General features: G+C 46.2%; 1 protein-coding gene across 1 annotated transcript in view; it reads left to right on the top strand.

Annotated features, from left to right (window-relative positions):
• The window catches only part of LOC117885324 (transient receptor potential cation channel subfamily V member 6-like), a 44,223-nt gene extending 38,308 nt beyond the window's left edge, over positions 1-5,915 (top strand). The window contains exon 15 of the mRNA XM_034786605.1: positions 1,381-5,915. Coding sequence (XP_034642496.1) covers positions 1,381-1,657 — 277 coding nt within the window. The 3' untranslated portion in view covers positions 1,658-5,915. The remainder of the gene's footprint in view (positions 1-1,380) is intronic.
• Positions 5,916-12,994: the final 7,079 nt, after the last annotated feature.

Raw genomic sequence — 12,994 nt, 5'->3', positions numbered from 1 at the left:
AGGAAACACTATTTAGTAGAAGGGTGGTGAATCACTGGAATGGATTACCTAGGGAGGTTGTTAAATCTCCATCCTTAGAGGTTTTTAAGGTCTGGCTTGAGAAAGCCGTGGCTGGTATGATTTAGTTGGGAATTGGTCCTGGTTTGAGCAGGGGATTGGACTAGATGATCTTCTGAGGTCTCTTCCAGCCCTAATATTCTATGATTCTATGTCGTGTGTTTCCAAAGTAGAATGTATTCAGCAGGGAGTGGACCCAAGACACAAAATTTGGACCAAATTCCAACAACCACCCTCAAAGTTTGAAGTTGTTTTGATCCAGAATTTTGGTTTAAGTCCTGTACTAGGGTTTCAATATAACTTATTTCTTCTGATTTGGATAACTTCAGGCCTGATTCTCCTCTCACTTCTCTGGTTTTATTCCTGATTCTTACCACTGTGAGAGGAGAATAAGACCAATGTCTGGATTTATCCTGTCTGTGTTTTGTGGATCAGGCCCCAAGGGGGAGCCATTGCACTATACAATGGGGCTCTCAGCAGGTTTCAGCAGATGGATGCTTGTGGATGTCAAGCCTGCTGGAGACAATGAGCAGCTTAGCTATACAGTGTCACTGATGGGCAACAGCTTACAGCTGAGAGTGCTGTGTAGCCCACCCACCCATCCCTTCCCCTGCACATGCCCACACATGTACACCACACCTCCCAGGTGGTCCCCTCAAGGGGAGAATGGTGCTGACACACTCCAATCGTGTGTGCAGTCCTACCGTGTGCCTGTTACCAACACACAGCATGGCAGAGCACTACCCTCAGAGAGACAGCAGTGAGCTAAGCAGAGAAGGAAGGTTCCTGGGTGGAACAAAAGAGGGGAAGTGGATCAGAAGGGGTGAGCTTCAGGTGCAAAGTGCAGCACAGTGGAAAGGGTGTCTTTCCCGGGGACTCAACTTGGAGAATCACAGGGAAGGGCAGATTATCAAGATCAGAAGAGACGAACTAGCAGTTGGGAAGAGGAAGTAGATGTGTGGTCAAGTGGAGCAAGTCCACCAAGAATTTGCAGTTGGTTAAAGGGGAAGGGGAAGATGTGGTTAGGAAATCAGTGAAGGGGATAGAGAACTGGAGAGCGGGAAGGAAACAATGCCAGTGAAGGTTTTGGGACAGTGGGGAGAATGGATAGAAGCCAGTGGAGGTGGTGGGTCTCCTTCAATAGTGTGTGTGTATAAAGAGGAGGAAGCTAAAGGAGCTCTACTTGTGACTAGTTCCCCCATGGATGTGTTAAGCCTTGTGCTGGATGTGGTGTTGGGAGAACGCTGCTTGGTGGAGTTGCTAGTGATAGTTGAGAAGCTGGGATGTTTCTGGTGTATTCAACTTCTTCTCACCTTTCTACAGGGTAGAAGACAGGGTCGATCCCAACAAGCAAAAGATGCATCGTTACACAGAAGCGTTTAAGACCCAGGATAAGGAGGACTTTGACAAACACTCAGAGAAGCTGGATGGGGAGTTCCCCTACAAGAAGAACCTAGCACCAGTTGCTCCTTCAGTGTCCCGGAGCACATCCCAGAGCAGTTCCCACCGTGGCTGGGAGATCCTGAGGCGTACCACCTTCAGACAACTTCAAGGGGAAGTCAACCATGCCATGGAAGAGGAGGAGGTCTACCATGTCTGAGACACATCTCTCCTGACTCCACAATGTGGATGCCCTGTGTTGAAGCAATTACTTTCTCCAGGTGCTAGTGGAAACTCCAGTATGGACATCACACTCCATAGCTATTAAGAGCTCTCCAGATGCAACAGGAATGCTCCATGCTGCAGGATGGACACGCTGTCCAAGTCTCCTCTTCCCCTCTTCCATGTGTCCTTGTTGCTGTGTTGGCTAGGAGCTGAGTTGAGAAGTTTGGTGTTTGTCCAGCTCTGTAACTCTCTACAGAAACAGACAGAAAAATGTGCCAGCACTGGGGTTTCATCCATTTACAGGAGATCCTGACCACAGTGCAACTATGAACTGATCAGTAACTCCTCTCTCGCCCTGTGATACATGGTATCTTCCTTCCCTTGGTCCCACAAAGACCACAGTGCTTTCTGAATTGAGGCGAGCTGACTTGGGAGATTTTTTTGGTACAGAACTGAAATCAATATTTAAACTCAGGAAACTAGTAGCTGCTGACACTGCAGTAATTAAAGGGACTGTCCCCGTACAGCTGGCATTCAAGAGGCTGCCAGATGTTCCTCCCTCAGGAAAGACAAACCTTTATTACTGGCATTTTCCACACTACTACTCTAGGAGGGACTGAGTGTTTTTCTGCCATATGAATGCACTTTAATCGTATTTGCTACAGAAATGTGATTCTTGGTTTCCTAAGGATATGTCACACATTCTGTGCTGGGACTTTTATCCTGTTTAAAGAGGGTGCAGGGGCTGGTGAGATGACTCCCTCAGGAGATTCCAGGTGAATTGATCCTGAGCCATGTTTCCTATGGAAAAGTAGAAGTCTCTGGCTCAGGTCTGATATCTGCCTGCCATCTGTTATCTTTGCTGTGTTGAGACTGCAGGCTGTTTGGTCCCTGTCTTCATGGAGACCAGTGGTGTAGCTGTGGGCAAGCTGTGGTGAGGCATGTCTGCTGCAACTCACCCTGTGCTATGTCACGAGGGGAAGGGGGAGCTATATGGCCACTGTCAATCAACAGGGGAAGCAAGTGCTGGGTGAGACACAGTGGGAGGTATTGCGAGGCAACTCGGAAACAAGTCTTGTCTCTTTTAACAACATACAATGATGCCTGGTCCACAATGACTCTGATTCATCCACACAGTCCCCCACTCCAAATTCAGTGCGTTTTCACCTCTTCCTTTAGTTCTCTGCCAGGACCTCCCTTCAGGAAAATGACTACAGGGAAGAAATGAGGTGCCCTTTTGGAGGGCCTCATGCCCTCACCAACTCACAGTGTAATCCCAATAGCAGAATTAATTTGAGTGCAACTTGTAGCCTGACATTTCCTCTTTAGCAGGCACTGTGAGACAATCTCTGTGTCTAAGGGGGACCCAAAGATAGCTTGCTTGCATTAGACCCTACCATTGTAACAGGCCATCCTTTACTGCTCCTTGGCATCCAGAACCAAGGAGTGAAGGAACAGAAACTAGTGGCTTTCTTATTAATGGTGTTATTCCCACCTTTCAAAGCAACTATCCCCTGCATGGGACTGCTGCAGACTTTAGTGCCATATCCAGATGCATGGCCTTTGAAGTTATGTGCATTTTATTAAATGTACTATTTTTCTCCTACTTGAATGTGTGCTTGAGCCCGAAGGAAGGGATTTTTCTCCTTGGGTTAAGATGAATACTTATTCACTGTGATTAATTGAAGTCGTGTGAATTGGTCTTTTTTTCATCTCTATACTCCCAGCCCCTCCTGTTTAACCACAGGAATTTGCACTAAATGTTTATGGAAATGGGAAATCTGTGATTTTGCACATTTACCAAAACTGTGAATTGCTGCTGTGATTGTAATTTAATTTCCTTAATCAATGGAGGAGAGAAGGGAAGGGTGCTGGTGGAGTTTTCCTTCATCTTTCCAAATCTGCCTGTGCTCTTCAACCATTTGGAAATCTGACTGAGACACAATTAAGATGGAACACCATGAGGTCATTTTTACCTAGCAATTCCCTAATGTGATTGGCTCTATTTACAAATCAAAATATGATTGTTCTAAGTGTCAGCAAAACACACACTGGGTCTGAAAATCCAGCTGTGCATTTTCTGTCTTTGGTGTCACCATAATCACACTTTAAACTTTTAGTGCCAGTATCTCTCCTCAGTTCGGCCTTCGCAATTTCATTAAAGCCATTGGGATTGTGCAGGTGTAAATGAGAGTAGACTCCAGTTGGCCCTGTGTGTTCGTACAGACTCACTAGCCAAAACAGGTGCCCCAGGGACAAGACAAGTGAGATCAGTAGGTGTAAAACCTGTATGAATTGTTGTTCCTGTTACTTTTAAATTCTGTACATAAAATGGGGTTGAAATGTAGACCAATGTGATTGGCTCTGCTGTTTTTCACTATGACATGAACTGGAGCTACTTTGCCTCATCATATCCTCCAATTCATAATCTCCTTCCTCCTTTTTTGCATCAGAAACTTGCAAAGCAAGACAGGGGGAAATATAATATGGAAGTCTGAGAACCTTTTGTGAAATACACAAAGGATACTATGAAGAAGCAAAGAATCTTTTTTTTTAAATGTCCTTATGTATGTTACTAATCATAACAACTTACAAATCTTTTAAGAATTTCAAAATCTAACTAACCATTCCTGCTGTTTTTATTGACTTTAATTTGCAGTTCACACAGATTGAACGGGAAGGCTAGACCTGCCAGCTTCATTCTGTCTCCTGTAACTTGGGCAATTCTATTGCGTTTGGGCTTCCAACAGAGCAAGGGAACATTCACATTTAAAAAACCAACCCCCCTAATTATTTTCACTTCATGCAAATGGTTTGGTTCAAGTTAGATTTTGAGAGTTAGTGAAACTTCTTAAAATAACAAGCCCTACATTTTGAACCTAAATATCTTTACGATATATCTAAGTAAGCAAGTATAAGATCCCAGTCAATCATCAGGTATGTGTAGAATTTAAAATGAAAGATACTTGTAATTTTAAAAAGAATTGTAAAATAATATCCTCAGTCCCTTACCTGTCCAGCTGTGGGCTCAGCATTTGGTATTAGGAGAAATGCCTGATAACCAGAACTTGCACAGAAGTTGATGGAACTTTGGCTATTAATGGCAATAGGAATAAGGTTGGGCCCCAATAGCTGGGCTGGGAGTGTGTAAATGCTCTGCTTTAGGGGCCCAGACCAGCCATAAGCTGAGCTCCTCATAGGGGTTGGTGAGTGCCCTGAACTTCTGTTCACTTCAGTGCTCAGTTGAATGAAGCTGACATTCTTGCAATGACATCAAGTCTCTGGGCAGGCTCAGAACCTTACACGGGAAAGACACCCATTAATTTTAATTGGCTTTGGATTGGCCCTAAAACAGGTTTCTAATCTAGTAAGGATGATTTTTTTTTTCAAATGCAATTTTAAGTCCTCTCATTATTATTTAACCAATTTGAGTCTTAAAAAGGGTTTTATATACCTGTATTTAAAAAAAAAATGTTCCCATGATCTGTTTTTCTGAACTACCTTTTGTTTTCATTTAACGTGTGATTTTTATGGTGACTCTGTAACAATGATATTCTGTGTTTCATGGTCTGTGTTGCTGATTCAGTTTCCAGTCAAAAAGTTCTTCTAACTGGCAACTCTACAAACTATACATGGGTTTTGAAAATCCAGCTGTGCTTTTTCTATGTCTTTCCTATTCATCATTGATAAAACTTCCACAATCATAATTCTAAGTGCTCTGTTGATGATGAGTGAGGCAGGCTCCCTCTTCCATAGCTTTATTGGTTCTGCAGAAGTAAAAACTTGTTTGGGTCAGGAAAGCCAGCAGATATGACACAGATCAAGGGCCAAATACATTGGGTAAGAAGGAGCCTCGTTTATACTAAAACATTTTGGACCAAAACTGCACATTTGTACTGTATTCTCTTCTACCTCTGTAAACATGGATTAAAACTTACACTGATGTAATTCGGCCCCAAGACTCTGAAATGTGGTACTGATTAGAGCAGATGATCATTATTGCTATAATACTCAGTTTGTTTTCCTCCAGTGTTTTTATCATTTCAGAACAGACCTTCCTCTTTCCCCACCTCTGCCAACTGGTGACCTCAAACAGTCTTTAATTTCTACTGAAGCAACTTCAAGGTTTTAAGATCTTTTCTTGTATCTGGAAAATTAGTAGGTCAGAAAATGTCTCTGAGGTGAAATGGATGAACTGATTTGATCTGATATTGTGGATTAAGAAAATTTTGTTCAAAATAAAAATTTGAAGATTAAGCATGTGTAGGCTTTGTGTGTGTTTTTGTTTGTTTGAATAAGAGTAATAACTTATAACAGTTCTTGTGATTGTCCCCACATTAGCCACTCATCAGCCACTGGGAGTACTAGACCTTACTTGAGTCTTTTATATGTTTCTGGTTGTTTTTACAATCCTAACCCACCCTCTTCCCCCATCAAAAAACTGATTACAATGCATTTTAGAAAATTTTTGCTTCAAACTGTAACTGTAAACGATTCAAATAATCGTCACCAGAAGATAACATCAAGATCGCTTATTTGCTTGATTTTGGAATGACTGAATGGGGACTGGACCATATTTTCCTCTCTGTCTGTGTGTGTACATGTATGTGTGTGCTCATGCATGTGCAGCATGTGGCGCAATGGGACACAAAAACGGCCATACTGGGTCAGACCAAAGGTCATCTAACCCACTATCCTGTCTTCTGACAGTGGCCAGTGCCAGGTACCCCAGAGGCAATGAACAGAACAGGTAATCATCAAGTGATCCATTCCCTGTTGCCCCATTCCCAGCTTCTGGCAAACTGGCTAGGGACATCATTATCCTGATTGGAGTTTGGGGGCATTCTCACAAATTTAGGTATTGAGCTTTATAGAAAGAGTCGTGGATCTGCAAAACTGGATACAGACAACAGTGTTTTTCTTTCCCAATATTGGACTTTAAAAAAAAAAAAAATGAACCTATGGATTTGATTGTCAATTGCTAGTTTTCACAGTACCTTCCCTCCTGTTCAGCTGTTACTCAGAAGAGTAATCATATTGATCCTGGGAGAATACTTGCAAAGTTAGATCCTAATCATGCAAATCTTTGTAGAGCTCAGCCCCCCTTCCTATTGAAGGACATTCAGCAGGCCTCAGCCCTAAGTGAGCCAGATCTTGCTCTCACTGAAGTTATTAATAAAATTCCTGTTGATTTAAATGGAAGCAGAATTGGGTCCTTGTACTGATACTTGCTTGTTCTTTTGTTTCCACTATTTATTTAGGTTTATGTACAACAATAACAAAGTGCCAGTATGATACTGTAGGCACTTTGAGAAAATCTGCCAGAATGCAGTCAATACAGCTGAGAGAGCTAGCAACAGCACTTCATCCATATTCCATGAAGCAATAAAAAGATGTATTTCTAACTTCTGATTTTTGGAACCTTTTTTTCCAAACATTAATCGAGTTTAAGTAGCCCCAAACACTCCAGTAATGCCCCCGAACACTCCACCCTTCAATAATGTTAGTGCAGTGTTTGGGGCCATTGCTGCATTTTTGTTTGTTTTTGAAGGGTGGCATTTTATAAGTAAGCATCCATATGGCCACAAGATACTTCTCGATACCAAAGACAAATTCCCTGTCTCAAAGAGCTTACAATCCAAGTTCAGACAAGACACAAGCAAGAACTGTAGACAAAAGGCACAATATGGGAGAGGTAGGACAATCACTAGTTATCTGACCTTGCTTCTACTTTATGACTTGTTGATCAAGGAGGGTGTGTTCCACCATTAGTTGTTTTAGTGACTGTGCATCATTCTGTCTCCCTGGCTGAAGAACTAATTTAAATCTGCCTGCAGAGTCACCTCCCTCTTTGTGTATTGAATCCTATTGTTGGCTGGTACTTTCTCTGCTGTGAAAGAGATGAATGCCTGCTAGGAGAGCAGAGCAGGGTGAGGTGATTGTGCAATGTTCTGCAGCACCAGGGCTAATGATTTTATAAACTCTTCAAAGCTGTGCTCAGTTGAGCTGGGGAGTTTCTATTTAAAATAGTAAGAAATAAAATATTTACACACAATCTAAACCTAGTTCCTAGGGGAACCAACATCCCAGCACAAAAAACAGCTGGCTATCTTCCTCAGCACAGAGGCCAAGGACCAAATGGCTGCTGGAGGATGAAAGTTCCTCTCATCTCTAGAGAAGATGTCTCCATAGCTGCTTGCTCTCCCAGCTTTTGCAAACCTGACTTGGTTAATTTCAATTTAGATTGCCAAGAAACACCGGTCATTTCCATCCATCCACCCACCCTACACAAACAACACAGCTATAGCTCAATTAAAAATACTCATTGATGTAAAATTTGACAGGGATTATTTCTAATGATGTTTTTTTTCCACTATGCCTGAGGCCTGGTTCCTGAGAATTTGTCTGTAAGCCTTGGCTTAGAAGCATCTTCCACCCTTATGCATACCAAGGACAGAGGGAGTTTGTAAGCAGCTTCAGTGGCTCATTCAACTCCCAGATCGTGGCTGCTCTGGTCTCCAGGTCGGAATCCCAGCTTGCCATCCTCCACGTCTGGCTGTCCCGCTTCTTGGCTGCAAGATGAGCTCCAAAACCATCTCCCTGACCCCTAAATGCCTGGCTCGAAAGAACAGTGCAGAGAACATGCACTCAAACCCAATTAATGTCCCCTTGTGGGGAAAACTGGAGAACAAGAAGCAGTTGTAGGCAGAGACAGAAAACAAAGTGTCAGGGCCTGGATGAAAAAAAAAATGGTAGGGATGCTGAATTTCGATGGTATCGTGAAAAAGATGGCAAATTCCCTGGCTGTTTAATTGCAGAGTCCATGAAGCCCTGACTAAGATGAATCATGCAATTTACACTTCTTGATGCTATTGTTTCAGGCCCCCTGCAAACTCAGGAGACCATCGCTGTATCAGTTACTCTCTGCTCACATTTCCAAGGTTCATCCTGCAACCACAAAGGAGAATACATAATTTTTTAAATAAAATGAAGATTGTGCAATACGGTTCTGCAGCAAGTGGTGAACTTCATGACAAATTCCATGGGCACTGAATACACTGGGCCTGCTCTAAGGAAATAGCAGCAAATGGTGTGAGAGGCCTGCCAAGTGGTGCTATTCTCCATCTGTTGTATTCTGGTGAATTGTAAGCAATTTTCTCTGTCTTTTCAACTCACCCATTTAAGAAAATAACCTAAAACTCACCAGCATGTGCAACGCCTGAGTTGGGAGCTGGTATCTGCCTGCCCCTCTGGCTCACTGGAGTTGGCCTGGGATGACTTTCCAGCTGTGGGCAACTGTAGCCTGATTTCTCCAGGGCAGGGCTGAGGTGCACTGGGCTAAGCTTGTCCCTAGTGTAACTCAGTTGATTGGGGCCACTAACAGCAGGCAATATAGGTGGAAGCAGTTTGCCTGGGCATTGCTTGCATCACACCAGTCCTGCTGGTAAATTTCAGATTCCAAAGTACAAGAGTGGCAAGCGAAAAATCTTCACAAATCTGAAATGTACTTCAAAATGGGGATAAGCATATAAAACACATGTTTAAGAGCAGCTCACCAGTAAGAGTAATCCATGCATCACTCGCTGCTGTTTGAGATGCCACCTTCTTTTTCTACCACCCCACAGAGCTTTGTGCTTCTTTCTATTTTACATCCCTCAGCAACGCTCTCTGCTCCCTCTCCATTATCCTCTGCCTGGTTTCCTCCCTGCCACTTCAGAACTTAAGAACACTTAGTTCATACTTCTGCCTTTACATGTTCAAAGACAGTAACTAATTAACCCTCACAGTCCCCTCATGTGCGGAGTAGGTGTTATCCTGCTTTTCAGCTTGGGGAAACTGAGGCACGGAGCAATCAAATGACTTGTCCAAGGCACACAGCAAAACAGTGCAGTGCCAGGATCTGAGGTCAGCAGCGTCTGGTTCCCAACCATGATTGCCTTGGATTCCCCTGACTTATGGTGTAGGAGATCTCTGAATTAGTTTGACTGTCTGGCTCAGATAATGTGATTATAGAGGATTTAGACCCGAGGGGTTCTCTAGTTCAAGTCCAGCTCATGTTGGTGGTAACTGAAAAATGTTATCACCTGAGGGATGACTGCTGGCCTGTGTGAAGTCATTTTGAGTCTCTGTCATGTTCCAAACGGGCGTCACAGAAGACATCACTAAGCGGCCTGTTGTTGGCAGGCTCAGTAGAAGGGCCAAAGACTGCATGGGCCTTGGAGACTGAACCTGAGAGGGGAATGAGGGGCTGCTGCTTGTGCTGCTCCTGTTCTGTGGATACAGAGATTTGTTCTCAGTTCAGCTCCTTTTACAAGGCACCGGATTTGTTTGGAAGATATGCTAAATATACAGCCCAGCCTGAACTGTTTTAAACTGTCATTAAAGGCATTGAGACTCCATTTCCTCCAAGGTCACTGAGTGTGAGCCCCACCTTGGTTTGGCACCTTGCTCTGAAAGGGCACTGTAGTAGTTCCGGGGTGGGGCTCGTCCCTTCCTGGGGCGCCTGAAAGCCGGGCCGCCCCGCTACAAAGCGAATAACAGTTAGGGCCCCGACCTTTGGGTAGGGGCTAAGCACACCATTAACAGTTCAGAGCTCAGGCCCTTAAGCAGGGACTGAGCACACAATTAACAGCTCCGGCCCTGGGTCAGGGCGGGGCAGCACACCAATAGTCAGTCAGCGGCCCAGGCCTTGTAGCAGGGGCTGGGTCAGTTTGGGTTAGCCCAGGCCCTAGGTCAGGGCGGGGCAGCCAACGGATAGTCTGTCAGGGGCCTAGGCCCCTTGGACAAGGAGGAGGAGAGACTGCCACCCGGTGCGGGGTGGCAGGGGGGAACACAGGCCCACCCACTCCACTGTGTTCCAGCCCGGGGCCCTATCCGCAGCAGTCCGTCTGCCGCGCAGTCAGTGGGGATCCTGACCGCAACACACTGACATGGGTTCGGGGTCTGCTATCCCCGGGCCACTTCCCATCTCCTCCTCCATGGGTACCTGCTCCTCCTGAGTTCCGTCTGCTGGGTCACAGATCATGGCCTCTCCGTGCCCCGAGCACCAGGTAGGTCTGTCGCTCCCTCTGGGCCCTCGGCGGGGGGAAGCTCAGGCCGCTCCTCGGGGTACCAGGCTCTCGGCAGGCTCGGCCAGTCCTCCTCAGGGTACCGGGCTCTCGGCAGGCTCGGCCAGTCCTCCTCAGGGTACCGGGCTCTCGGCAGGCTCAGGTCCGCGGGAGCTCGGGCATCAGCGTCTGTCCTCTCCCGCTGCCAGCGAGCTACTGAGCGCTGTGGCCTGGCCTTTATACTTCCTGTCCCGCCCCTTGACTTCCGGGGGGGCGGGGACAGGCCGCGGTGGCTCCGCCCACTCTGACGGCTGTTCTGGCTCATCGCTTCCTGGGGCGCCTGGAAGCCAGGCCACCCCGCTACAGGCACTGAGTGTGAACTATGTCTGACTCAACTTTTCCCAGTGCTTCGTGGTGCTGCCAGCACACAAACACTGGCAAATGGCTCTCACGCTCTCAGCATCACTACCCTCAGGTCATCGGCTGGCCCCGAATGGTAGGAAAGGACCCCCAGCACAGACTGGTGAGGTCATTGTGTGCTTCCCAGAAGATCAGATTCTGTGCCAGCCTGGCACTCTTAAGCCATGTTTCTAGCTATGGAGAGGGTTATCCATGCATGCTAGCCAGGAAAGCTCTAGACACATTGGAAAGAGGGCTTTTTTAATTGCTGACTGAATCTGGATTGAGAAATGTTGAGGAACAGCTACATAACTTCTGCTTTCTGAAGCTAGGGTGCTTGCACTCCCGAAATAATACTTTGCACTGCTGTTCTTTCCATCTGATGACACCATCTACACAAAGACAGTCTTGATGTGAGCAGGGCTAGACAACATAGTGGTTCAAACACCAGCTGCTGCCTGAGCCCTAGCTACACTGTCACTCCCACCATTGTTATCACCAAGGAAAGTGCACCAGCGACAGCAGCAGGAGGAATTTTTTGGGGGAAGGTCAGTTCAGGTTGCCCCCAATTTTTAAACTTTGGCCTACAGGGTATAAAAAGCCACTTCATGATGTCGCAACATGCTATTGTCCTCATAACATCCGAGTCACTTAAATCCTGAGGAAAAGGAACACTTTTTAGATAGATGACATGACAGGGGGTGTAGCCCACACAGGCCCTGAAGGGGTTAATAGGGGCTTGAAGGCCCAATTCAGGTACCTGACTGCACCTGAAGAGAGAGCAACGCCTAACTGAACAAGAAGCCCAGCTGGGCAGGAGTAGGCTACATTATAAAGCCAGGAAGTTTGCAGCAGAACAAGGCTGCAGGGAGAGTCCCACAAGGAGGCAACATATCAAAACCCAAGCATGTTATTCAATCCACTCATAAATCTTCATCAGTTTCATTAAATGGGGGGAGAGGGACAAGGAGAAGCATGACCGCCATTAGGAGGCACTGACTCGCGAGGAAATGTTTACATTAGCTATAAAGTATGAATCAGAGTTCAAAGAGGCATCTTGTTTTGTTTGCGGGAGAAGAAGGGAACAAGATTGTGTAAAGCTGGTGGTCCATTCTTCCAGCCGGTTATCTGCAGATGCTGAGGAAACATTAAGGTCAGATAGTGCCCAGCCCCAACATGGTGTCTCCCTCCCCTACCATGCAGGGACTGGGCCCCATAAATGTCCCTGCAATCAGACTGGGTTACCACTTAGCAGAGCTAATGCTGTTGCCAGTGCCAGCTTCTTCCAAGAGGATGGGCAAGTGGGAAGAGTCATGGGGACCCCAACCTTCTGCAGGAGGTCTGGCTGGGCATAGAAGGAACTGGATGTTGCACCCTGTTTCAGAAGGATGCAGAGCAGGGATGAAAGTAGTAAATAATCTCTTACCGGTATGGGGGCCGGCTCCAGAACCCTGGAAGGGGCGTGGCCTAGAGCAGAAGGGGCGGGGCTGGGGGGGGTCAGCCTCCCCCAGCCAGCCCGTCCGCGCTGCCTGGCCCAATCCACCCAGGGCTCCAGTGGTGATTTAAAAGAGCCCGGGGAGGCCCAGGCCCTTTTAAATCGCCAGCCCCAGGGCAGCTGCCCCTTTTGCCCCCTCTCCTCCTGTCGGCGGCCCGGGGGCGGTAAAAGGGGCAACAACATTAAAGCACTGCCACAGCAGCACTTTAGTGTCAGCTGCGTACAGGCCGGTACCGGCTTCTTATCAATTCAAGCTCAGCAGTTTCTTCTTGGAGTCTGTTTTTGAAGCTTTTTTGTTGCAAAATTGCCACCTGCGGGTCTGTCATTGAATGACCAGACAGGTTAAAGTGTTCTCCTACTGGTTTTTGAATGTTATGATTCCTGATGTCAG

Source organism: Trachemys scripta, chromosome 1, assembly GCF_013100865.1.
Source record: "Trachemys scripta elegans isolate TJP31775 chromosome 1, CAS_Tse_1.0, whole genome shotgun sequence".
Lineage (NCBI taxonomy): Eukaryota > Metazoa > Chordata > Testudines > Emydidae > Trachemys > Trachemys scripta.
Note: the sequence above shows the minus strand (reverse complement) of the source record. Positions and strands in the feature narration are given on the sequence as shown.